General features: G+C 40.1%; 2 protein-coding genes across 8 annotated transcripts in view; one reads left to right on the top strand and one right to left on the bottom strand.

The window, feature by feature from the left end:
- Positions 1 to 1,851: 1,851 nt before the first annotated feature.
- On the bottom strand, positions 1,852 to 12,160 carry NDUFB3 (NADH:ubiquinone oxidoreductase subunit B3). Its single transcript, XM_004601270.2, has 3 exons — positions 12,018 to 12,160; positions 4,855 to 5,014; positions 1,852 to 2,128 (listed from the first exon to the last, which is right to left on the bottom strand). The coding sequence occupies exons 2-3, from the start codon at positions 5,010 to 5,012 to the stop codon at positions 1,972 to 1,974; spliced, it is 315 nt and encodes a 104-aa protein (XP_004601327.1). The 5' UTR covers positions 5,013 to 5,014; positions 12,018 to 12,160; the 3' UTR covers positions 1,852 to 1,971.
- A 245-nt stretch (positions 12,161 to 12,405) lies between these two features.
- Positions 12,406 to 27,874, top strand: part of HYCC2 (hyccin PI4KA lipid kinase complex subunit 2) — an 88,262-nt gene continuing 72,793 nt past the window's right edge. For 2 of the 7 annotated variants that reach the window (XM_055123556.1, XM_055123550.1), the window contains exons 1-2: positions 12,541 to 12,658; positions 13,283 to 13,319. The gene's annotated coding sequence lies outside the window, so the exon portion shown is untranslated. Of the gene's footprint in view, positions 12,480 to 12,531; positions 12,659 to 12,777; positions 12,798 to 13,282; positions 13,320 to 27,874 lie in introns of those variants that run through there. The other 5 variants (XM_055123551.1, XM_055123552.1, XM_055123555.1 and 2 more) reach the window with 5 other exon arrangements.

Genomic DNA, 27,874 nt, shown 5'->3' with positions numbered 1-27,874 from the left:
GGAGCTCTGCTCGGGGCGAGGAGGGCAACTCAACCCATCCCCCCGGAAGGGACCCCAGTGAAGACAGCCAGGTGTGGGGGGCAAGAGACTCTGCATTGCTCCATGAGCTTTGTTACTAAAGAAAAACATACCCCTATTCAATAAATTGAGTTCTAAATTTCAACTTTAGAGATTTAACCGATTAAAATAAAAAATTCAATGATACAAATGCAATTTACTGTTAGAAAAGACAATTGTGATATGACTCCACTGTATCAGTCACATTCAGAGACAGAAAGTTAGGTTGTTGGTTGCAGGAGCTGGTGGAGTGTTGGAAAGTTATTGCTTATGATCACTGATTTTATTATTTAAAAAAAATATTTGTCTGGTAGTTGCACCTGATGGTGCTCTGGGAACTGAGCCTGTGATCAGTCACATGCAAGGTAAGTGACTTAACCTACATGCTATCAATCTGGTCCTGAACTTAATTTTTTAAAGAAACTGTTTCGGTTTTGGAGCCACACTTGGTGTTGCTCAGGGCTTACTCCTGACTGCTCAGGGATTACTCCTGTTGGAGTGTGTGGGGGACCATATGAAATATTTGGGATTGAACCCGGGCTGGCTGCCTGCAGGCTGCTGGCTGCCCTAGCTGCTGTAGTATTGCTCCTGGACTTTCATTTTTAAACGGTGAAGTAGGCCAGCAGGAATGGCAGTGAGTTAAGCAGTTTCTCAGAATATTCCAAGAGGACCACAGCTGAAAATTGCATAAATGGGGAGTCACATCATAAGACTAGAGTGTCACATAATAGAATGGGGTGATGAGTGCAGGGAGCAAACAAGTTTGGAAAGGGACCACAGTAGGAAAAAGTCAGATAAATGCCAGCTTGGAACACATGCTTTGCAAGCATATTCACAAACTCAAATTCCTGCTGTCCATCTGCTGACCAAGATCTAGCAACTTTTTGTACATGGTAGGTAGCTCTACTGTGACCCCTGGTACTGCAAATGATTTCCAGTCACACCACAGTCAGGTCTGTGTAAATTCCCAAATAGAAGTGTAGTACCTGTCAAGCACTATAACTAAGGTCTTTAAGTGCCAGTCAGGGACTGTGACCCCTGGCAAGCATGTGTGAGCACCACAGGAGCGCAAACCTTGGTGTTTGCACAGGGATGCAGGGGGAGGAATAAATAAAAAGATCAAGTTAGTAATTGCTGATGACAATTGTACATTATGGATGTAGTTAATATTATTGAGCTGTATATTTGAAACTATTACGAAGGTGGTGGAACAATAGTACAGCAGGTATGGTGTTTGCCTAAGCAGGTTTGCCTAAGCTGACCCACTTTCAATCTCTGGCACCCCATATGGTACTCTGAGCACTGCCAGCAGTAATCTCTGAGTGCAGTCAGGGGTAAGCCCTGAGCATTACTGGGTGTAAACCAAAAACAAAAACAAAAAAGCAACAAACCATTAAGATGAGGGCTCGACAGTACAGATGTTGAGTTTGTCCTGCATGTGGATATAGTCACAAATCTGGTTTGGGTCTCCTGAGCATTAGCAGGCATAGCCCCAGAACAAAGAGCTAGAAGTAGCCCCTGAGAACCAGAGTGTGGCCAAAAACAAACAGAAAATTCCGGATTAAAAGGCTTGAAGATGTGGAGTTGGGGCTTGGGCCTCTGGTGCTGAGGACCACCAGGGTCAAGCTGGCAGTGTTTGGGGCCCTCAAGTGTTCCACCCAGTGGTGCCAAGGATAGGGGCAAGTAACTCCTTGGCTTGTACTCAGGTCAGATACATGTTCTGCATCACCTCTGACCACTGAGCATCTCCCAGTCCCTGAGAAAACTTCTTAAAGAATCACAAAACTGACACTATTATTTCTTTAACCTTTTATTAAACCTTACTACTATTCTTTAAGCAACAAAGAGGCAAGCAGTTACAGTGAAGAAATCTTTTTCTGAGTGAAAAAGCTAAGATATTTCCAGGGATTTTCTTCAGTGATGAGTCTTATCTTTATTCTGAGACTCCCAGATATATTCAGCCCCTGCAGCTACCACAAATGCAGCAAATCCCCATTTGAATCCTTTCAATATTGCACCAACAAAGGAAACATTGTGGGCAAAGCCACCCATGTATCTCCAAGCTTCATTGCTAGAGAGAAAAAAAAAGAAGAAAAAATTATCATCACATATGTTGAGCGAAATATTTGATTTTCAGCTTTCTGACAGATTTAAATGCAATCTTATTATGTGGATCACCATAGAATTCAGTCTTTCTGTAGCATAGGACAATTAGGTCTCATACCCATGTTTATATCTGCACTATAGCACTACTGTCCCTTTGTTCAACAATTTGCTCGAGAGGGCACCAGTAACGTCTCCATTGTGAGACTGTTGTTACTGTTTTTGGCATATCGAATACGCCATGGGTAGCTTGTTAGGCTCTGCCGTGCAGGCGGGATACTCTCAGTAGTTTGCCGGGCTCTCCAAGAGGGAAGGAGGAATTGAACCCGGGTTGGCCGTGTACAAGGCAAACGCCCTACTTGCTGTGCTATCGCTCCAGTCCAACCATGTTTATATATAGAAGAAAAATACCTCATGATCTCACATGTCATAGTCATTATAGTTCTACAGAATTTTATAGAATATTATGTACTTTTGTCCAATCTATCACAAATCAGCAGTATGTCCATACTAGCCAACTATAGAATGAGAAAGCTAGAAACTTGAATATTAATCTTTTATTTGCTATTTCAGGCAAGATAAATTAACATGTAGAGGATGTTGCATCTACTCAAAAATGATTACTATGTAACTTACAGTATTATCTGGCAGCTGGGGAAGACAAGGGGAGTGTGTGTGCAGAGTGTGTGTGCTCAAATCCAGCAGTGCTTAGGAGCTACTCCTGGCTCTATTCAGGAGTCACTCTGGGCGATCTGTGGGGAGCCATATGTGGTGCTGGTAATCTAATTAAGGTTGTTTGCATGTAAGGCAAGCTCCTTAATCTCTATACTACTTTCTCCAGTCCAACAGTTTTATTATGAAGATTAAACAGAATGTGTGATGCATTTTGGCAGAGTATGTAACATTGACACTATTACTCAAGTAATTACTATTACTATTATTACTATATATTCAAGAATATCACAGCTTTCCCCTGTCAGAGCACCTTAAATTTTAGCAGACTGAATCCTTAACCTGGTAATCATTCCTCTAAGTATCCTGAACAGAGAAGTAGAGAATAATCAGGAAGGAAGGAGAGGAAGGGAGGGAGGGAGAGGGAGAGGGGAAAGTGGAAGGACAGAACAGAAGGAAGGGAGAGGGGAAGAAATAGAGAGGAGAGACAGAAAGAGAGAGAGAGAGAGAGAGAGAGAGAGAGAGAGAGAGAGAGAGAGAGAGAGAGAGAGAGAGAGAGAGAGAGTGGGGTGGGGAGTTGGGAGGTTGGGAGTGGGGAGAGGGAGGGGAGAAAGAGAATAAGGTTAAGGAGAGTGCCTTGCACACAGCTGACCCCAGTCTGATACCTGACACTGCATATGGTTCCCTAAACATTGTTAGGAATAAGCCCTAAGTAATGCCAAATTGAATTCAGTTTTTTTATACATGTGTGTGTATATATATATATATATGAATAACATGTCATAATGTAATATGTTTCAACTCAGGAATGCAAAATAGTTTTAGTATCTGAAAAAAATCAATAAAAATAATGCACCATCGACATCATTGGGAGGGCCGAGTCGAGAGAGACTTCTAAGATCCTAGGGAAAGGACGAATGAAGAGGTTACTGTGCCGGCTCGAGAAATCGACAATTAACGAGATTTCGTGATCGTGATTGTGAATTTTTCTTTTAGTGTGTGCTATAACAAACAATAAAGTAAACTACATTTTTACTTGCTAAGGATGCAAAAAAAAAAATGCACCATGATCCCAGAGGCCAACTAAACTACTTTGGGCACCAGCAGCTCGCAGAAATGTCTCTAGACTATGAACTGAGCCACTGCCACATGCGGCGCGAGGAGAGAAGGGTTTTTCTCTCTCGGCTTTTCTTATGAGCACCACAAAAGGGAAGTAAAAGCTTGCAGTGATGCAATTTCTGGCAGAATTTCTCTGGATTTTGTTACTAAAATACAAAAATCCAAAACCGCGCGACCTCATATATCTTAATTGTCAGCAATGTAAAACATTATCAAATGGTTCCTTTTCAACGGGTCTGACTTTGGGGGGAACTCCAAACAAAAATAGTGAGTTTTTTGTTGAAATATTGAAGGTAATCAAAGTAAAGTGAAATCTATCAGCTACACAGGAGGGGGTGGGGGGGGGCACGTATACTGGGGCTCCTGGTGGTGGAAAATGTGCACTGGTGATGGGATGGGTGTTGAGCATTGTGTAACGGAGACTTAAGACTGAAAGCTCTGTAACTTTCCACATGGTGATTCAATAAAAAAAAATAATAATAATGCACCATATTAAAAAAGGCTGGAGATGTTCAGCTGAATAGGACTCTTGCTATTCAGCTGAACAAAAGGGTATGAGGAAAATTTTGGGAATAATAATATTCTTTATAGACTTTGATGATGGTTACATAATCACATATGAAATATACATAAATTTATTATATACTTGCTGTATAAAAATATTTTAATTGTCATGTTAAAACATTACAGTAAAAAAATTTTTGATTATTTTTTAAAAACTATAGGGCGGTGGATGTAGCTCCTTGGAAGAGTGACTGCTTTACACATGAGGCCCACTTTCAATCCCTGGCACTGCAAAAAATTAAAACCAGAACAAATAAAAGAAACCACAGAGAGACTACATTAAAAAGGGACATAGATACTGACACTCAGGGATAAATTTTATGTAGTTATTATTCTTACCGGGCCCATGGATCCTTTAACCCTCGTGCAGCAAGCTTCTCCTGAACAATTTCTAATGGTGTCCCTTCTATCTTCCATTGTCTATAATCTGGAAGTTCCATTTTACCATGACCATGACCATGTCCATGTCCACTTTCATGTCCATGTCCATGTGCCATGTCTACAGAAAAAAAAAGGAGAATATTTATATTTTTAAAAGGCAATATAAACACTCAAAAATTATGAGTTCAGAGATTTTATGAAATAATTATTTACACAGTAAATATCCAAAATACTAAAAAGAAAGATGATTAGAAATCCCACAAATAAGAGGCAAGAGACAACACTTACTATGTGGTTTCTTTCTTCATAAAGTACTTTCTGTGCATAAGTGCCAGATGCACTACATCAATGCTCTTTACATGTACAAACATGCTTCATTTTACTGTTGTATCTCATGTATTTTGTACTTTGTTTTTTTATGTTTGTTGTTTTTTTTTTTTCCTTTTTCAGTCATACCGGCGATGCTCAGGGGTTACTCCTGGCTCTGTACTCAGGAATTACTCCTGGTGGTGCTTGGGGGACCATATGGGATGTAGGGAGTCAAACCCAGGCAAACTGCATGCAAGGCCAACGCCATATCTGCTGTACATGGTGCTCCGGCCCTGGCACTTTGTAGTGGATTTTATACAAAATATACCACCAGCAAATTATTACTTGGTTAACATTTTTAAAGCAATACAAGATTTTAAATAAATTATGTACACTATTTTTCACATTAAAGTCTGCTACTGCAGACTTATAGTGTACAGTTTTTATACACCAAGGAGAAAACAATAAAAATTCATGTGACTTGCTTTATTATGACTTGGAACTGCACCCATATTATCTCTGAGAAATGCCAGTATCAATTCAGTTACTCCTAAAACAATTTTGAATTTAAATTATAATTGCCTTCATCATACAGATGAAGACAATGAAACTCCAAGGTCAGAAATACAAATGATACTAGATTTTAAAGCTCGTAGCTTGATTTTATAGCCCTCACAATGAACTTCTAAGCAATTTTGTTTCCTTCTTCTTAGTCCTTTCATAGGTGTGTAATCCCGAGGTGGTTAGGGAAGTCCTTCAGCTCTCTCCCCGCCTGCATTCAGTGGTCTAGGGCCGCTGCTCCCCATCTGGGATGGCGGATGCCACAGGTGGACGAAGGAGGAAATGAGGCCGCCAGGCTCGTTGGCGATCAGTTACAGTTTATTCGATTTTCTCCATGCGCCAGTTCCAACCTCACTAAGCCCCTCATTTCAATCTCCTCCTGTCTCTCCTGCTCATCTCTCTGGGATCCTACTCAATGCCCTGGTCTCTTTCTCTTCTCTCACCAACTCCCCACATTGGGGGTAGCAGAATCAACATATCAAAGCTCTTTCTGATAGCCAATCAGGCTCAAGGGTGGAAATACCACCTGGGGTGTTTCTCCTCTCCTTAGTCTAATAACTTAATTAACATCTTAATTCTATTTCTTAATATTAGTTATTTTGTATGGACACAGTAAGAGATACATTAAGTGTGTAGGATGGCTCTCCTGGGGATATCTCGCAATAGATCTCAGACTACAGTTCTCAGGCCAGACTAATCTTTCCTAACCCTAGCAGGGTCCTAGTCTAGTTGCTACTTTTTGGATCATGACAGAATTTGTCTATGACCATGCTCTTAAATTATAGTTAAGTATTATGGCGCTTTGGTCTGGCCCATTTCGATTGTCAGGGTAGCTAACAGCTTGCCCTGGGTCCATCCAGTCCCTCGTCAGGACCCTGCTTTTGGGATGCTAGGAAGTAAGGGCGACTGAGGCTTAAGTCAAGAGAACAGACGCCTAGGAACAAATATCATTTGGAGTCAATTACTCCCAAGTTAAAAACAAAGTATTAATTGTCTTCTTGTGTCTATACAAAGAGGACACTGCTCTGAATTACCCATGCAAAGGACTTAAGGAGAAGAGAAAAGCAATGTTTACAAGTTAACAGTCTGATTAGGAGATAAAGGAGATTGACCTGTTGGGGAAGCAGAGCACAAAGAAAGAGGATACAAATAAACAAAGAGGAATGGGAGCACTATGATGGGAGTAACCCAATAAACTTAAGCTCCCTGTGGCAAGTTAGAAAGGACAAACCAATGTTATCCTACACATAGGCACAGATATGCATATCAAAACTTCTGTACATTGTGTACTGAATACTTCTGTACATATTATTTTGCTACATATCGAGAATGCATTATTGGGTTAAAAAAAACACCTTATTTTTTTTTTTTTCATATCGAGAATGCATTATTGGGTTAAAAAAAACACCTAACAGGGGCTGGAGTGATAGCACAGCGGGTAGGGTATTTGCCTTGCACGCGGCCGACCCGGGTTCAGATCCCAGCATCCCATATGTTCCCCTGAGCACTGCCAGGAGTAGTTCCTGAGTGCAGAGCCAGGAGTAACCCCTGTGCATCGCCAGGTGTGACCCAAGAAAAAAAAAAGCAAAAAAAAAAGAAAAAACACCTAACAATCATGTGACTTGTTCTGCAAAGAGACAGAACATATTATACATTTTGTGGGTCAAGACATAAAACCAAAGGGCCAGAGAGACAGTACTGGAGGAAAGGCTCTTCTTGCCTTGCATGTGGCCAAACCCATTTCAAATTCTCAGCACCATTAATGGTCTCCTGAGCATCACTAGGAATGATACCTAAGCAGATACCTTACTCAGGAGTAAGCCCTGAGCACTGCTGGGTCGCTGCTTCTCCAATATTCCCAGAACAGATAAGGGAGGTTGTACATAATCACAGCTAATAGGGGAACATTTAATGTTTATATTTGTGGAGATAGTAACACTACTTTTGGTAGCTTTCACCCTTAAAAGAAAATGAAGAGGGGCTGGAATGATAGCACAGCGGGTAGGGCATCTGCCTTGCATGCGGCCGATCTGGGTTCGATTTCCAGCATCCCAGATGGTCCTGTGAGCATGGCCAGGAGTAATAGTAATTCCTAAGTGCAGAGCCAGGAGTAACCCCTGTGCATCGCCAGGTGTGACCCAAAATGAAAAAAAGAAAAAAAAAAAGAAAAGAAAATGAAGAGGACCTAATGAAACATTCTGTGGCTTAAAACTTCTGCTCGGCAAGAGTATGCCATGAGTCCAAATCCCGATGTCATCAGATGTGCATGCATGCACTCGTGGCAGTTGAGTACCTTTGATCCTGCAACCTATCCTGGATTATCACAAACCACATGTACAAAGGCACTTACAAAGAGGTATAACAGCCAGTGAGCACTGCAACTACAAAGATGTGCAAAGCACCTTGGTCAGGAAATGCAGCCTCTGATGAGTATGTGTGCGAGCATCACAGCTACCCTGGAGACCACTACAACAATAACTGGCATGCTTCAATTGCAGAGTACAACTCCTGGTGAGTACATGTGTAAGCACTGCAATGAGGGAGTATAAATCTCAGTGCCCACTGAAACTGGACATGTGAGATCCAGAATATCAGTCTGGTGTGTTTGACTCTGGTTATCACAGCAATATCAACACCAACAAAGAAGTATGGGGATTAAAACTATTAATAACAGGAGCTAGAGCAATAGCTCTAAAAAGCAAGTGGGAAGGGCACTTGCCTTGTATGTGGTTGACCTGGGTTCAAACCCTGGCACCCTGAGCCCTCTAGGAGTGATTCCTGAGCTCAGAGTCAAGAGTAAGCCAGGTATGGCACAAAACCCAAAACCTAACAAAAATATTAATAATAATAATAATAAAGAGCTCTCTCTAAGCATTTCTCTAAGGATCTTTGAAACCACCTGCTTCATTCTTTGCCTCCGTTTCATCCACTGTGGTGGCAACTACTCTGCTCGTTCAGCTCCATATTTTTTCCCCCTATTGTTTTCTGGACACACCTGGAGATACTCAGTGGCTACTGCTAGCTCAATACTTAGTGGTCATTCCTAGTGGTAGTCAGGGAACCATGCAGTGCTGGAGATTAAACCTGGACCTCTTCTATGCAAAACATGCACTCCAGCCAACTGAGCTATGGCCTAAGCTGTGTTTTAATGCCAGTTGCCTGCATACTTCTAATACATGCTCCTTTTACAAGTTTTTACTCCATATCATGTGTACTTTCTCCTGCATGTAAAACATGTATTTCAACCAACTGAGCTATTTCTCTGGTCCAAACAAAGATATATTGGTCCCCTAAAGAAATGTTTGGGATTCTACTTCCATACAGTTCTGGCATCAAATTAAGAACTGTAATATCTTGGCCAAATCATTTAATTTCTATCAACTTCAGTTTCTTCATATAACAGTATTGTAAAACTACTTTGTAAGATTGTAAGAACCGGGGAAAACACATTGTGACATACCTCCCACTTTTACACTCAAGTATGACACTGTGATTAGAATAATCATTATGAATGACTATTTGGCATATCCTAGAAAAGTTTGGTATCTGAATACCATGTGACCTAGCAAATCTATTTTTCTTTTTTTTTAAAAAAATGAATCACCATGAGATACAGTTACAGACTTACAAACTTTCGTGATTACGTTACAGTCATACAATGATCAAGTACCCATCCCTCCACCAGTGCCCCTGACTCTGTGGCAGGCACAGTCCGTTTTACTCTCTCTCTCTCCTTCTGGGTATTATGGTTTAGCATTCTGTTTCTGTATTCTACACACATTACCCAATATTAGTGGCCACTAGCACTTTAAAATATGACTGGTTCAATTGGGAAAGTCAAATTTTTATTTACTTTTAATTAAACTTTATTTTTTTTTTCTTTTTGGGTCACACCCGGTGATGCACAGGGGTTATTCCTGACTCATGCACTCAGGAATTACTCCTGGCGGTGCTTGGGGGACCATATGGGATGCTGGGAATAGAACTTGGGCCGGCCGTGTGCAAGGCAAACGCCCCACCAGCTGTGCTATTGCTCCAGCCCCCAGTTTTAAACTTTAAAATGGATTCTCAGTTATTAGAAAATTCTAAAGACTAAGTTTGGAACACTTTGGGTATACAGATCCTCTCAACTATATTGGGCTGGAAAATACAGCAGGTAGGGCACTTTGGCAAATGGCTGACCTGAGTTGGATCCCCAGCATTCCATATGGTCCACCAAGCCCTGCTAGGAGTGATTCCCAAGTGCAGAGCCAGAAGTAAGTCCTGAGCAGTGTAGTTGTGGTCCATAAACAAAATCAAAGCAAAAACAAACAAAAAAACCCCCAGATCTTTTCTATTGTAAATCTTAGAGGAGAAACTAAACACAGATCAAGTGTTTATACTGTGAAAAAAGCAACAATTATAAAAGACATTTTGAAAGATTTCTCAGAAAAGTAAAATAAATATTTCATTAATAATGCTGATTACAAGTTAAATATTTTAAATTCCTGGGAAGGTGAACATATAATAAATTGTATCTGTCATTTATGCAACCATTTCAATATTGTCACTGGATTTTTTTTTTTTTTTGTGATGCTCAGGGGTTATTCCTGCTCTGCACTTGAGGAATCACTCCTGGCGGTGTTTAGGGGACCATAGGGTTCTGGGAATCGTACCTGGGTCTGCCATGTGCAAGGCAAATGTCCTACCCATTGTACTGTCCCTCCAGTCCCCTAGAAAAAATTTTAATTACATATATGGCTGCCAATATATTTTTACTGCATAGCACAGGTTCAGAGACACTCTTGGAAGTGAACAAGGACTTTAGAAGATATAAAGATATGTAAGAATATTATTTTTAGTCATATTGTTTCCTTTAGTCTTAAATGATAAACAACTTATATGCCCTACAATCACTGTCACTGTATCACTGTCATCCTGTTGCTTATCGATTTGCTCGAGTGGGCACCAGTGAGACTTGTTACTGTTTATGGCATATGGAATACACCATAGGTAGCTTGCCAGGCTCTTCCAAGAGGCTTTAGAAGATACCACAAACTACTGTAGTTAAAGTTTTTTTCTAGTCACCCCAACCCCATGCAAGAACCAATATTCACTTCTTTGAAGAAAAATCACCTCTTTTGAGAATGAAAGTTCTAAATTATTGGCAACATTTTCTTTTTAACCTAAGGGGTTAATGAACATTTGCTTAATTATAGTCCTTTTAAATGTACTTAAGTTTTACACACCGTCCTGTTACATATACTTTACAATAAAATCTAAAATTTATAAGATGGCCTAAATTATGTCAAGAATTCAATAATGGGCGATTAGTTTCAGAGTTGTTAAAAACCTGGTGAGGAAATAAATTCAAGAAATAAGGAACTTGTGATCATGCAATTAAAAAAAAACCTATTCACTTTTGGAATGAACTGGTAAGTTTGCTGGAAATCAAACTTTATTAATAGGGGCTTGGAGGGGGTGGTTGGAGAGATAGTACAGCCGACAGGGCTCTTGCCTTGCACGTGACCGAACCAAGTTCGGTACCGCACACCACATATGGTATCCTGAAACCCCCTGGGAGTGATAACTGAACATACAGCCAGGAGGAGTACTTCTTGAGACCACCCGGCATGGCCCCCAAACAAAACAAACGGTAAGGAAGCTAAGTCAGCTTCCATTAAAAGGAAACAACAAGATACGCTACTTACAAATATTTTTAACTGTTTATCAAAGACCACATAAAGTGCTATCCGACTTTCCGTCATTTAAAAAATTGCGAAGACTCTAAGGATGTTAGACGATGTATCCACTGATTTACACTCAACTTAAAAATAGTAATCACCCTAAAAATGATCGGCATTTTGCATCCGGCTTTTTTCACTTTCACAACGTGTTGTAGATTCACAGAAGAAAAATCTGAAAGCTATAGATGCTTTAGTGAAAAGACACTGCAGTTACTCCGAATTTACCAATTTTTAATTTGAGATTTTTTCCGCCTTTTTTTTCCATTAAAAGTTAAATACAGTGCAGGAGGGGTGCTGTGTCGGCAGAGAGGGAAAGGTACCTGGACTTATCATGCTCAGTAATTACCTACAAGCAGACTGCACCTTCTGTGGACTTAAGTCTCTACTACTGGTTCTTGGTTCCTTCCCTTGAACGACACACACCCTTAGCATTCGTTACCATTTAGTCTCTCCTAGTCTAAAACTCCCAGGACAGAGTAGTTCTTATTCCCAAGCAAAAGGTATCCCCACAGCTATCTAATTTACCTGACAGCAATCTGACCTCTCAGGACACTCAAAACTCAACCCTCCAGCCGGAGCCAACAGGAAACGGAAGTTGTCACCTCGAGGACCTTACGGCAAGAAAGCATAGAAACCATTTAACGTTCCGGCCCTGAGTCATAGAGTCCTGGACCGAGTGACGCTGGTGTGAAGGAAGATGAGGTCGGCGTGTTTTCGCTCTACATCTGAGAACCCACAGACTTGCCGAATGAAGAGAGATTGTGGGTGGGGCTGAAGAATGAGGAAAGGGAGACATGTTCCGTACAGGGAGCCCGGAATCCTTAGACCCTGCACAGGGAGGAGGGTCTTAGACATCCTGTGCCCAATAGATGAGGCTGTTGTTAAAAGTGTGAAATCATCCAATGGGAGGGCCGCTTGTTGCGCTGCAGTTGGCAGCCTGCAGCGGGAGGCGGTGGCGGTAAGAAGCCGGAGGCAGCGGGGTGACAGGTAGGCGGTGGCGCGGTCTTTGAGGCGGGGGGGGGGGGGGGGGGGGGAGACGCACGGTGCTGATCTGGATAGATTTTCTTTTTTCTCGGGTGGCAGGAATTACAGAGGGCAGTTGACGAGGGTAGTCGGGGACGGCGTTTATCGGAGAGTTGGTGGTTCTGGCGCCTGTCGTGGACCAGGTAGCAGCTTGGGAGGGTCGTGAGAACACGGCGGGTGGGGGCTGAGCCCGATGTAGCGACGCGGGGGCTGCGGTGGCGCCGGCGGAGAAAGGAGAGAGGCGGGAGCAAGACGCTGTCGTGAGGACTGGAGGAATTCCGTGTACGAACTCGGGGGAGAGGGAAGAACGCGGCATTGCAGGCACCTGAGAGAAATCCTCGGGATCGCTTCGTTAGAGCCATTGCTCCCGGTGGCGAGCAGGGAGCGGAACAGAATGTTATTTGCTGGTTGTCAGATCCTTGAAACTCTCTGGCTATACATTATGTAATCCTTCGCGATTATTTTACCCAAACAACTAGGTTGGTCTCTCCTGGACGAGGAGGTCTGGTAATCCGTTGAGGTGCCAGAATAGTTGCCCCCCACCCCCGCCCCGTCTGCCCTCCCCCCGCCCCCCCATCGAGCTCTGCAGGCGCGGGAGCGTGAAGGGTAGCGTAGTCACGAAGAGCGTAACCCAGAATCTGGACCTGGCTTGACAGAGATGTTCGTTGGAGACGAACACGATCAGGTGCATAGGTCCATATTTTTGTAGTTCGTAAGTTTATTTTGAAGGTCAAAGCTGATAAAACTTCTTCTGTTTTAATCTTCAGGAAAAGTGGTGACCCTCAAAATTTTATAGAGTAGGAGGTAAGTGCAAGTTGTAAAATGCCTAGAAAATAAATTGATAGATTTCTGGGTCCCTGGGAATGGTAGGGACTGTCTAAGTAAATAAGATGGGGGTTGGGCGGGGGGAGTGATTTTTTTTCCAAGCAATTTTTTCTTGTGTCTAGAAACTACTTCTTGATTATTTCATAGATTCGAAAACTATGACATCTTCTGAGATGAAATATTTTCAGGCATTAACTATAAATTATATTCTCAGTTTTTATAGTTTACACATGAAATGCAGAATTAAAGTAGAAATTTCAATCAATATGTGTTATGGGAAGGAAAGATTACTGAAAGATTTTTATTTTATAGCTCACTGGAAACAGTTGTGTTTTATTTTTTTGAAATGTTTTTAAAAGGAATATTATAAAATTGCTCAAATAGAAACTGTTTGAAATGTTGCCTTTAGATGAAAAGATAACGACTGATACAGTACTAGCAAGTGTATAGTTTTCCTGAGCTTATTTTAATAATGCTTGTGAGGCTTTCTAACAAGTGATTCCCCTTACCCCTCAATAATAGTTTATCATAGTGTACTCCAGAACACACACTACAGGTTTTTTCTAACTATTTGGTGGGAGAGGTATCCTAGAGTTTATTACATGTTTGTATGAGTACTGAGATATTTTATTAGATAAAAATTTGACAGCGACAAAGAATATTTCTGCTTCTATTTTAGGTACAATTCCATAGTGCAGGTACCTAGAAATTGCTGCTTTATTCAGGATAGTCTGTGTATGGCTGTGTGTTCTGTGTGTGTGTGTGTGTGTGTGTGTGTGTGTGTGTGTCTGTCTGTCTGGCTGTACGTTTCTTATTATGTAACCCAGTTTGCTAGCGCTCTCTTAAGAGAACTAATGGCAGATTTTGAATGGCCAGTAGGTGTCATTGTAGAATATAATAAAGTTAACACAGTGGGAAATTTCCAAATGATAAAATAAACACTTTGAATTAGAACAAAATTAATATTTCACTATCTCATTATAAGTCCTTTTGGGGCACATTTCCATATGGGAGCTGTTTGTACAGAATTGGAAGCAGGGGGTATGCAGAAGTATAGTGTTTTCTCTTAAAATGAACCTTTGAATGCTTGTTTCTTAATCCAAATCCTAAGCAATTTTGCCATGCCATATGGATTTAGGTTTGATTGTAAAATTAGGTTTGATTGGAACATACAGTTTCTGTGTCTTGTAATAGTTTATTAAGTTCTTGAGTGAAGTTATGTATTTTGATTGAGGTTTGTCATATAAAAAATAGTGCTTCACAATAAGAAATGAGAAGAATAAAATATGGGCAGAACATATTAGCTGCACAGAATATTTACTTTTAATGTAAGGAATTATTCACCATTTTTCATTAAATATTTCATTTTTCAATGAAAAAGAATTCATTCTTTTTTTAATGTAAGGATTTTTTTTTTAGTCTTCTTTCTGTGTCTGTTTAGTCTTTTGATGTCCAAAATAGCTTCTTGTATCCTGTTATCTGGCTAGTAGGCCATGTACTTTTCTTAGGATGATGAACTGAATTATTTGCTCTTCTCTAAAATGTAATTTAATGGATTCTGGAGGGAGTTGGCACAGAAAGTGCAGGTGGCTTAAGGATGGTGTGAATATAGCCCCTTTCTTGCAGCATCTTCTGCTGAACTCTTGTCACACTGTAGTTATGCTATTTTTGGATATTACTGATTGACACAGTGTAGAACATAGATCTAATGAAGGAGTTTTCCATGAAAGTGGAGAGTTACCTATATCAAAATAATCTAGGATTTTTTTTATTTTTATTTTTGCTTTTGGGCCACACCCAGTAATGCTCAGGGCTTACTCCTGGCTCTGTTCTTAGAAATTACTCCTTGACCATATACTCAGGGACCATATGGGATGCCAGAGATTGAACCCGGATTGGCTATGTGCAAGGCAAGCACCCTACCCATTGTACTGTTGCCCTGGTCCCAAGGAATTTTTTAAGTACACATATGTCTATTATATCATTTTTGCTTACCCTCTAGATTTTAATATGAAGGGAGGTAAATATATTTTGAAGAAGGAGAATTCCCTATATGACAAGGTTCACTATTGCTTTCACTTTAGAATTATTGATCTCATTCAAGACTCTCACACTTGTGATACGAACCAGTATATTAACTTGAAAGAGCTGCCAAAGCCAGCAACAGCTTTATAATTCTATACATTTTCACCAAGTGATAACTGAGATCTGTTACTATATCTCGAAGCTAAAGTTACCAGAAATAAGCTTATGGTCCTGAATTTGGATTAATTTTTATTTGGCTTTTAGCCACTTTTCATAAACCTAGCTTCTTTTGTAATTCAGATCCTTTGCTAATATGTACAGATATTTACTTATATCTTGTTCTTTTAATATTTCTGTGACCTATCTCCTGTTGTAAATAAACTAGATTGGAAAATAAGAATCAAAAGTTTCCATTATCAAATATTTTTCAATATTGCTGTGATATAATGATAAATACTTATTTTTCATGTAAATATTCACTCACTTGTAGTTTACTCTTTAACAGGGCTTTTAACAACACTGGTCCCTTTTGAACAGGTATTTTCTTGTAAAAAAAACAACATAAGGCTAGAGCAATAGTACAGCAGATAGGGCATTTGCCTTGCACATAGCCAATTCTTATTCGGTTTCCAGCACCCCATATGGTCCCCTGAGCCGTTTAGGAGTGATCCCTGAGAGTAGAGCTAGGAGTAACCCTGAACACTGCCAGGTATGGCCCAAAAAACCAAAATACACAACATATATTTCTTTTATGATTTTCTCAATAACATTGTCTTTTTTCTAGTTTAAGAAAACATATAATACGTATATAAACTGTTTTATTTGACTGTTTCATTTAATTGGTAGGATATCTAATCAAATGGATACTTATTAGTATTAAGTTTTTGCAGAGCTAAAAGTTCTTTATCATGTTTTTGGGCAGAGATGGCTCATTGTGCTAAAGGCATGCTTTGCATATAGTAAGCCCGTGTTCTATCCCTGGCATCTCATGGTTCTTCTCAGTACCTCAGGGATAACTTTAGCGTACTGCAGAGTGGACCCCCGAATTGTGAATTTCCAATTGTATATGGAGTGAGGATGGCAGGGGTTGGTACCCTAACCTCCATTTTGTTCAAATCCCAAGGGTACATATTCAAACTTGGAGTTATGACTATGATATATATAATATATATGACTATGATATATATATCATACATATGATATATATATATTGACTTTGATATGGGTCCTGTTTAGAAATTCATGGTTCATGTTTGTGAATGAATTCTATACTTTCTGTTTAAGAATTTTCTTTTGCCATGGCATGAGAAAAAGTAATTGAATAGATTGACTTTTGGAGAAAGAAGTAAACAGTTATATATTAAGTGATGTGAGTTTGATTATAAATTAATTTCTAAGTGTGAAATGTATCTGACAAAATTATTCATAAAATATGGTAAGTAGAGCTAGTTTATTGAATGTCTAGGTATGTATTTTTTTTTAGTTCTAGTTTTATGAAAAAGGATGTGGGGAGAAAGAATCCTTTACTTTATAAGATGATCATTTAGTTTGTTCTGTATAAAAGAAAAAGGATGTGGGGAGGAAAGAATCCTTTTTACTTTGTAAGATGATCATATAACTTAGACAAAAGTGCTTGTATAATCTAAAGTTAATATGAATTTGCAGTTTATCAAAATATCTCCTACTTTATTGTTTGTGGTGGGGCGAAGTAGAGGAAATAATTATTCCTGCTTCTCAGGCCTGTGTTGTTAAATTTTGTGATTTTCTGTGCTCATATATTCAGCATCTGGTGGTTTCTAATCTGTAGCCTTAATCCAGTGACTTCTCTTCTTCTCCAGTTCTTTTCAATAAACCTAATTGCTTGGTAGATGAATATGACCTTCATATTCCTCAAGTACAGTATACCTAAAAATGAATTGGGTTTTTTCCTTTACCTGCTTCTTCCACACACCTTTTATATTTAGACAAATGGAGGTCATAGTCACACAGAGTTAGTTTTTTTCGCCACAGCTCACACAATTTAGTTTTGCTATTTGTGCATATTTTGTTTTCAGTGTACACTGGACCTCACATAGTTGGTTGTAGTGTTCACCAGGAGTCATACGTTTTATTTGCATTGCTTTTACACTTGATTGTGGTATGTCAGAAACCACACACTGCGTGGCATGGGGATTCCCAAGTGGTGCTGTTGGTATTATACTTGGTGCTAGGGATAAATTTTGTATTTTCAGATGGAGAAATAGTACAATGGATAGGGTGCTTGCCTTGCATGCAACCAACCCTGTTTGGTCACCAGAACTCTTTATAGTCCCCCCCAACAAGCAGTGACAGAAGTAGTTCCTGAGTAGAACTAAGAGTAACCCCAGAGCATTGCTGGGTGTGGCCCCCAAACAACACCAACAACAAACCCTTTTACCTTCACACTTGCAAGGCAGGAACTGGCCTCTAATCTGTCTGAGGGACTGCTGAATTTTTGTTTTTATCTATCTACTTGGCTGAAACTGGAACCTGGTATTACCTTTTATACTTTGTTCATATACCCTTCTTTGTAGTATTGCTAGTTTCTGTTAACTATTTTCTCACTAATACCTTCTACTTTTGTATCATGGTACTAATCCTATTTGGTACTCTAACCACGGGAAATAGTTTAAAGAGGTCTTAAAGACAGATGATCTAGGTCTAGAGCAGTAATAAATACAGTGGGTAGGGGACTTGCTTGCATGTGGCTGACCCGGCTTCAATCCTTAGCACTACATATGGTTCCCTGAGCATAGCCAGGAGTGACCCCTGAACACAGAGCCAGGAATAAGCCATGTATGACCACCTCCCAACCCCAACATAAAAGGCAGATGATCTAGATCAGTATTTCTCAACTGGGGGCAGTATGGCCTCATGTGGCTACCAGAATATTCTGAGTGGTCATGAGTAAAAATTGTATAAATGAAGGGCCATGGCATGGTATTGTGATAGGAGATAGGACAAATGGTAGGACAGTGGAGGCTATAGGAAGGAAAGATGCTTGAAAGGTGGCCATGATTAGTTCTTTAGCCGTTTTCCAACTCTGACCTCTTTGCTTTGTTTTCATTCTGAAATGGTGAAGCTGGAAGCTTCAAGGCTGCAAGGCCTCTTTGAGAGTTTCTCTTTGGGGATTTATGTAATGGCCTTTTACTGTATTTTGTTGGTCAAAGCAATTCACAAATTAGTTCAGGTAGAAAGAAGTGGAGACTAGAAAACATTTTAAATCTCATTTTGGACTTTTACTTTAAAAAAATGGAGATACTATGTATCCTTTTGCATGCAAAAGGAATGAGAGGTCTCTAGGCTTTTTTTTTTTTTTGTTATCATGGTACTAATACTATTTAGAAGAGCTCTATCTTCATGAAGTAATCACACTGAAAGGGCCCATGCATGGAATGTCATCACATTGCAGGTTAGCAGTCAATCAATATATGAATTTGGGGAGAAACAAGAAATGGTCTATAGAGAAATTAGTTTATTTTCCATTACAGTCCCCTGCCAGAAAATTTTTGATGTGACAACAAAAATAGATACAAAAGACATTAAATGGCAAATCGGGAAGTCAGGTTCAAAATCTTTTTGAAGTAGAATCAGTAGCATAGTGTGTGTGGGGGGGATCAGCTTTATCTGATTGTTGTGTTATAGCACTGTTTCCAGAGAACTTAAAGTTTCCTTTGAGTTTTAAGTTTCCTTAAAACAGGCTAATCTAGAGAAAGCCTCTTTAAAAACATTTTAAAAAGTAGCCTGTATAGGGGCCGGAGCGATAGCACATCGGGTAGGGCATTTGCCTTGCACGCGGCCGACCCGGGTTCGATCCCCGGCATCCCATATGGTCCCCCAAGCACCGCCAGGAGTAATTCCTGAGTGTAAAGCCAGGAGTAACCCCTGAGCTGGGTTGTGACCCAAAAAGCAAAAAAAAAAAAAAATTTTTAAAAAGTAGCCTGTATAAATCTATCAAATTTTTCTCACTTTTATTTTATTGTAAGTTGGTTTTAAAATTTGATAAGTTATACAGTTTTATAAGCCATTGGCGTTCTAGAACAACTCTCAAATGTTGGCAGGTAATTATCTTATTGTCATCAAAAACAGTAACAATAAGTCTCTCAATGAGAGACGTTACTGGTGCCTGCTCGAACAAATCAATGAGCAAAGGGATGACAGTGATAGACAGATATATATTTTTAAATTTATTTATTTTTTAATTAGTGAATCACTGTGAGGGTACAGTTACAGATTTATACATTTTCGTGCTCATGTTTCCCTCTTACTGACATATATATTATAGACAAATATATTATAATTTTTTGAGTGTTCTAAACTACTCTAATTCTCTTCCATCTGAGTTGGAATGGCAGCTGGACTATCTATACAGAGTACATACATTTTGTTCAGTCTGAGTTTTTGTTGTACATATCATTTACTAGGAGTACCTTAATACTTTATCAGCATTAAATTGGAACATAGATGAGATCACCACTGGCATTTTAAACCATGGATTTGTTTCAGTTTCTTGTCAGAAATTGTGTTGCTACTACAAATAAGAAATGCTTATTTCATATTTCTTTTTCTGGATAATGAAACAAAATAGTAGTTCATTCTTGGTATTGGGAGTGGGGGGAGGGATTCAGAAATAGGCAACTAGGTCTGATATGGCAACTTCATATTGTTGTGAAGGACTCAGCTTTATTTCTTTATGCTTCTCAGAATGTGGCTTCCAATATCTAGAACACAGAATGCAGTTTGGATATCCATTTGTCACATCTGCATTCTAGGTCAGTGGTTGGGAATCTTCTTCCTGCCAAGAGCCATTTGGATATTCACTTACAGAGTGAGAAACATATTTCTCTGTCCCAACATGTATCAGGACCAGAACACATGATTTTATGGGCTCTATATATTTCATCAGTGCTGTTCCCTACCCCTGCTCTAAGCAGAAGAAAGAAGGAAGAAAGGTAAAAGGATAAAAGGGGTGTATACCTCTCATATTTTAAGAAACTTTTCTCAGGCCAGGGAGACAGCTCCAAAGGCTGGAGCTCATGCTTTGCAGGTCGGTGGCCTGGGTTTGTACCCTGCTACTGCATTTGCCCCTGAGCACTGCTGGGGGTGACCTCTGAACACTGAGCAAAGAGTAGCCTCTGAGCGCTGCTGCATGTAGACCAAAAAAAAAAAAGTGAAAAAGGAAGTGAATGGAAGTAAAAAAGGAAGGAAGAAAATTTTTCTAGAATTCCTATAACTTAATAAAGCAGAAGTTAAAAGCATTTGACTTTACTTTGCTGTGAGGTTCACCTTTTATCTGAGTATATTCACTCGATCAGTGGACTGCAGGTGGGGATGGGAATCTGTGTTTGATGGAACTAGTAATCTTTGCCATAGTTGCTTACTGTCTTCTCTGCTCAGTCTGCTTCTGGTTGCCAGTTTCTTAAGCCTTTCTTTCATTAGACATGAAGTAACTGCTGTGTGCTAAGCTCTGTTAAGGACTAAAAATACCGATAAATAAGTAACACATACTTCCTGCTTTAGAAAAGTTTCAGTTTGGGGACTGGAGAGAGGATGGGGTTAGGCCGCCTTGCATGCGGCCTGTTCAGATTGCATCCCTAGCACTGTGTGCCCCCTTGAGCTTTGCACTATAGCCCTGGAGGCCCCTAAACACCATTGGATGTAGCCTACGTGTGTGGGCTGGGGCACCTGCATGGCTGAGCAACATCACATCCTTGGGCTCTATTGTACCTCTGGCCTGACTGTCCTAGAATTCGGCAGACCAGCTCCACCCACCACCCTTCAAAGAAATTATGGATTGCTAATTGTAGGAAAAGCCTCCTCAGGGCTAAAGCTGCCCTGAGAGTCCAGAACTTTTCCTCTCTCCCTCACTTACTCCCTTCCCTTTCCTTCTACCTCTGCTTCCCTTCCCCTCTTTTCTATTCACTTTCTTCTGTCCCCTTATTTCTTTTCCTTTTGTTCTCTCGATCTTTGTCTTTTCTCCCAAGAGGTGGAAGGTGCCAGGACCAGTCCTTCTGATACTCGGTCTAGTGCTACTCAGGCCCACCAGTTGTGGAAACTATCTGGTGCCGGGAATCAAACAGGGGCCTCCGGGCTGGAGCGATAGCACAGCCGGTAGGGTGTTTGCCTTGCACGCGGCCGACCCGAGTTTGAATCCCAGCATCCCATATGGTCCCCTGAGCACCGTCAGGGGTAATTCCTGAGTGCAGAGCCAGGAGTAACCCCTGTGCATCGCCAGGTGTGACCCAAAAAGCAAAAAAAAAAACAAAAACCAGGGGCCTCCATGTGCTAGGCATAGATGGATGGACTCTAGCCCTTTGAGCTGTCCTCCCTATTTTAGGTCCAGGTTCTTGACTTAATAGCATAAATAAATTTTTGAGAACAAGTCAAAAATAAACTACAGAAAGCAATTTATTAAGGCAAACTATAGGGCTAGAGAGTTAATGCAGAGATAAGGAATTTCCTTGCATTTGGCTAAAGTGTATATACCACATATGGCCCCCAAGCACTTCTAGGAGTGATCCCTAAGTGCAGAGCTGGGTGAAGGCATCCCTGATCACTGCTGAGTTTGACCCTAAGGTTCTTCCACACCGTCTCCTCTATCCCCACCCCCGCCCCAAAGACAAAGTATATACTCAAGAATCAGAGTATAGATTGTTGTATATAACCTTCAGATCCTTTAAGATAGCTTAAAGAGTGTAGCATTGTTTCTAAATAGACTGACTCTTTATTGAAAGCTAGAGTATACCCACGACTCAGAATGTGGGCATACTCTACAAAGAGTTTTGCTATACCTGCCAAAACCTATAAAGGTACAGAAATGAGGTAAATTAATGGGGGATAGAATAAGCATGAGGTTCAGAGATGAGCAAGGTTTTTTTGAGTCATAGCATTACCCAGAATCTAATTATCTCTGGTTGCTTCCAGGGGTTGTCATAGCAATTGTAAAGGCATGAGTGGTTGTGATTTTTATCATGTAAATTATTATAATCATTGTATAATGAAATTGGAGGTTAGCTGTTGTCACTTAGTTCATTCTTCTGGTTCTAAGTGGACCTTATTGTTTTCATATTTTGGTACCCAGTGTTTGTAAATCACTAACTTTGTTGGCATAAACATACCTAGTTTTTGGGCTTTGTGTGAGAGCTTGTAAGAAACATCTGATTAAAAATGGATACCGATAAAAGATGGAAAGAGGAGCTGGTTGATGTTGACATGTTAAAGGACAGTGTATAGGGCATCTAGAGATAGTACAGTGGGTAAATACTCTCTTTGATCGTGGCTAACTGGGTTCCATCCCTAGCATCACGTATAGTACCCCTAGCCCCACCAGAAGTGACCCTTGAATACAGAAGCAGGAGTGAGCCCTGATCATATCCAGGTGTGGGAAAAAAAACTCACAAAAAATAATAAGAAGAGGGTAGTACACAGTAGATACTAGTTCTATATAAGCACATAGATGTTTGCTTAAAGGAAGAAAGATGTTGTACTTGTCATGCTTTGCAGTGTTTGCACAGGAGACAAAGCCTACTGATTTCTTCCCCATCTAGGTCAGTTGTTACCATTTTCTGAATCCTTTCCATCTAGGTCAGTTTATACTGGCCATTCTCCTGTTTCAATAGGATTTAAAAGCCTATACCTAGGCTTTCGAGAATAGAAGTCACTTAGAACTGTGGGATGTTAGGACTGGTTGTCACTATGATTCTGCTGACCCCAGCAATTTATAAGAGACAAATTAGAGAGAAGGTGCAACCCCTTTGGGGGAACATATTAAAGGTAGAACTCTGATGTTCTTTCTAAGTGGAAGAGATGGGGATGGTTTTCCTTCCCTCTAGCCAAGAAAAAGAGGTTCTCAATACTTTGTGTGCTTTTGATAAGAAAGACTGCTGTTGGAAATTAGGTTTGATCCAGAGTGGGATATAAGCTTTTAACTGGGGAAATGTTTCATGATGTAGTGATGAACACAAATTTTCAAATGACAATTTGAAGATGGCAACACCTATAATTTGGTGTAAAAATACTCTTGTTTTGGTGACCAAGTCAGACTTTCTGTTTTTCTTGTTATTGCTTTACCTACATTTATAATCAAATGAAACATAGAAAGTAGAGATTATTGAAGAGAGATTAAAGTAAAGATTACTAGATAGACTTACATATTGTAGAGAAGTCCCGCAAACACTCCAAATTTTCATATTGGAGAGAAGTCCCACAAACATATAATTTTTTTTTTTAAAGCTTATCAGTTCTATTCGCATTCTTTTTTTTTTTTTTTTTTTTTTTGCTTTTTGGGTCACACCTGGCGATGCACAGGGGTTAGTCCTGGCTCTGCACTCAGGAATTACCCCTGGCCGTGCTCAGGGGACCATGTGGGATGCTGGGATTTGAACCCGGGTCGGCCGCGTGCAAGGCAAACGCCCTACCCACTGTGCTATCTCTCCAGCCCCTCTATTCGCATTCTTGAAGACTGGAGTCTAGGTTGAGAATTTTTGAGGGAAAAGAAAAGCTTTGAATTGATAAAGTTGTATGCAAAGAAAATACTTTTTTACCCTTTTTAATTTATTTTTTAAAAGTGATTTTGAGATTATAAAATTAGTCATGATTAGTCATGATTTGGTTTCAGGCATACATTGTTTCAACACCAGTTTCTTCACCAGTGCCCACTTCCTGCCACCAATCACCCCTAGCCCCTCCCCAAACAGATTTTATAGAGAAGTTGACTTAACTGATTTGAATATTTTAGTAGAAAATTGCATATTTACTGTTTTTAGATTCAGATCAATATTATACACATTTTTAATATAAGGTGGAAGAAATAAAGTAGTTGGAGGATTCTTAAAAAGTTTATTGAATCAGGGACTGGAGTGATAGCACAGCGGGTAAGGTGTTTGCCTTGCACGCGGCCAACCTGGGTTCAAATCCCAGCATCCCATATGGTTCCCTGAGCACCGCCAGGAGTAATTCCTGAGTGCAGAGCCAGGAGTAATTCCTGTGCATTGCTGGGTGTGACCCCAAAAGCAAAACAAACAAAAAAAACACTGTATTGAATCACAATGAAATATACAATTGCAAAGTTGTTTATGATTGAGTTTCAGTTCCATTTAATTTTCAGATATTTAAGTTTCTCCATTTCTTTTGTGATTAACTTCTATTTTCAGTGAATCATGGTCGGAAAAGATAATTGATATAATTTCTCTGCTTTTAATTTTGTGGAGGTATGTTTTGTGGCCCAGCATGTGGTCTGTCCTAGAGAGTGTTCTATGGGCATAGGAGAAGAATGTATATTCAGCTTCTTGAGGATGAAAAGTCATATATATGTCTATATATATACATATAATCATATATGTTTATTTACTAAACCCCCTCTTCTCTTCCACTTCTTCCTTCAAAGAAATACATTCTTTTAGTCTAGTTATTCTGTCAAGAAATGACAGCGTTATTGAAGTCTCTACCTATTATTCCATTGTTATCAGTGCCTTTCCTCGAAGTCTGTTAAAAGTTAAGTATTCTTCTGGTATCTCACTAGGTGCATATAAGTGTAGGAGGGTGAGTTTTTCCTGATGTACATATTCCTTGATCACTAAGAAATGACCTTTGCTCTTATAACCTTTTTTAGCCTGAAGTTTATGTCATGTGATACTAGTATGGCCACATTGGCCTTTCTGAGGGGGTTTGTGTGAAAAATTGACTTCTAACCTTTGAGTCTGTGTTTACTCTGGCTATTCAAATGTATTTTTTGTAGGAAGTATAATGTTAGATTGAATTTTCTGATCCATTCTGCCATCCTGTGTCTTTTATTTATTTTTTATTTTTTTTATTTTTATTTTTTTCAGTTCACCTATTAGCTTTATTTATTTATTTATTTATTTTTGCTTAGAACGTGTTTTATTTTATTTTTTTTTAATTCTTTTATTGATTCACCATGTGGAAAGTTACAAAGCTTTCAGGTTAAAGTCTCAGTTATACAATGCTCAAACACCCATCCCTTTACCAGTGCACATATTCCACCACCAAGATATCCTGTGTCTTTTAATTGGTGCATTTAACCCAATGGCTTTGAGAGAGATTGTCATAAATCTTTCTGCAGAGTTTGGTGTGTTTGTGGGACTCATTTGTATCCCTTGTATCACTTGTCATCCCAAGATCTTCGATTTGCTCAAGTGGGAGCCAGTAACGTCTCCATTTGCCCTGTCGAGTGTTAGTGTAGCCCAATGGTATCTGCTTGCTCCAGGAACAGGAAGAGCCTCAAATCATTCATTCAGGGTTTTGATGAAGAAGTCTGACCATCTTGTTGGTGGGCGGCCACGCAGTCTTCTGATGTCCTGTGGAATCCGGTCGGTAACAGCTCTAGTCCAGTGGTCGTCTCTGAATCCGTGAATTACGTGTCCAGCCCATCTGATTTTTGACGCCTTGGCAAATGAGACAGCGTCCCTGATTCTTGACCGCTGATGGAGGTCGGAACTCCAGATTCCTTCTCTCACTTGAGTGAAAAGTGATACTCTAAACATAGCTCTTTCCATTCCTGCGGGACTTGTCTTGTCTTAAAGTAGACTCTTTAGTTCTTGTGAAGATGGTTTTGAGCCTATGAAGTTCCTGAGTTGTTTATCTGTGAAGTTGTGTATTGTTCCTTTAGATCTGAATGAGAGTCTAGCTGGGTAAAGTATTCTTGCTGAGGCATTCATTTCATGTTTTCCACTATATCCCACCACTGTCTTTGGGCCTAGAGGGTTTCATTTGATAAATCTGCTCTAAATCTTAAGAACAACATTCCTTAAGTGTTACTTAAGGACACTTCTTTGATCTTGCTACTTTCAGTATTCTATCTCTATGGTTTTAGTCATTCTGATTAGGATGTGTATTGGAGTATTTTTATTTGTGTTTCTTTCAGCTGGTACCCTTTGGGCCTCCTAGATCTGCATGCGTGTATTCTCCAGTTCTTGGAACTTCTCAGCAATGATGTCTTTGGGGTGGAGTGATAGCACAGCGGGTAGGGCATTTGCCTTGCACGCGGCTGACCCAAGTTCGATTCCCAGCATCCCATATGGTCCCCTGAGCACTGCCAGGAGTAATTCCTAGTGCATGAGGCAGGAGTAATCCCAGTGTATCGCCGAGTGTGACCCCCATTCCCCCCCAGAAAAAAAAAGCAAAAATAAAAAAGCAAGCAGTGATGTCTTTAACTGTTGTTTCTTCATCAGGGTTGCCCTCCTGATTCTCAGGGACTTATTTATTTTTATGTTGTTCTTGAATTCATCCCAAAGTTCGCTTGTCAGCTGTTTGTTTATTTTGAGGCACCCCCATCTTCTGTTGTCTGGAGGTTAAAGCGCACTGATTCTGTTCTCAGCAGTGTTACTCTGCTTGTGAGGCCTTGCAGTGAATTTTAAAATTTCTCCTACCAGGGGCCAGAGTGGTAGTACAGTGGGGAGGGTGTTTGCCTTGCACACAGATGACTCAGGTTCAATCCCTGTCACCCCAAATGAGCTCCCGCGCATGCCAGGAATAATTCCTGATTACAGAACCAGGAGTAACCCCTGAGCACTGGCAGGTATGCCCCCTGCCCAAGTTTCACCTACCAGTTGTCATTTCTGTCTGTAATTTTCTCATTTCTGCTGTCATATCGATATCTCTTATGTTTTTATTTTTTGTGATGGTCCGTTCTTTGAGCTCCTTAAACATCCTCAATATTTCCTCTCTAAGTCCTTATCAGAGAGATTATTTGGGTCATTATTACTGGTTGAGTCATCAGGGCTACCATCTTCGGTCACTGAGCTTTGTGAGGTTCTTTGTTGCTTTCCCATGGTGACTTTTCTTTTTTTAACTCTATTGAAGCACTGTGAGGTAGATTCTTCAAAGCTGTCCATGAATGGATTTCAGTCATACAATATTACAACACCCATCCCTCCACCAGTGTACATTTCCCAGTACCAGTGTTCTCAGGTTCCCTCCTATCATCCCCCACACCCTGGGTGCCTCTATGGCGGGTGTTTTTCTTCTCTTTGTCTCTTTCTCTCCCGTCCCTCCCTCCTGCCCTCACCCTCTGTCCTTCCCCTTTTGAGTATTGTGGTTTGCAATATTGATATTGAAAAGTTATCAAGAATATTCCTTTACCTACTTTTAATACCCTGGGCATCCAAAAACATACAGCAGAAACAACATCTGCACTCTATGTTCATTGCAGCACTATTCACCATAGCCAATATCTGGAAACAGCCTGAGTGCCCAAGAGATGAATGGGTACAGAAACTATGGCACATCTACACAATGAAATACTGTGCAGCTGTTAGGAAAAAATAAGTCATGAAATTTGCCTATAAATGGATGGACATGGAGAGTATCATGTTGAGTGAAATGAGTCAGAAGGAGAGGGACGGATATAGATGACTGCATTCATTTGTGGCATATAAAAATATGTAGTAGAAGACTAATCTCCATGGCCAGGGAAAATTGGTGTTAGGAGGACTGGTCAGTGGTTGGAACTAACCACAAGTACGTGTGGGGCT

This window comes from Sorex araneus, chromosome X (assembly GCF_027595985.1).
Source record: "Sorex araneus isolate mSorAra2 chromosome X, mSorAra2.pri, whole genome shotgun sequence".
Classification (NCBI taxonomy): domain Eukaryota; kingdom Metazoa; phylum Chordata; class Mammalia; order Eulipotyphla; family Soricidae; genus Sorex; species Sorex araneus.
The sequence above is the reverse complement of the archived record's forward strand: the minus strand, read 5'-3'. Positions and strand labels throughout refer to the sequence as shown.

Excerpts from the sequence above, each read along its gene's own strand:
- NDUFB3 (XM_004601270.2), bottom strand. The coding sequence starts at position 5,012 with ATGGCACATGGACATGGACATGAAAGTGGACATGGACATGGTCATGGT. Across the intron at positions 2,129-4,854 it reads TTAAAGGATCCATGGGCCCG|CAATGAAGCTTGGAGATACA; the intron begins GTAAGAATAATA and ends TTTTCTCTCTAG.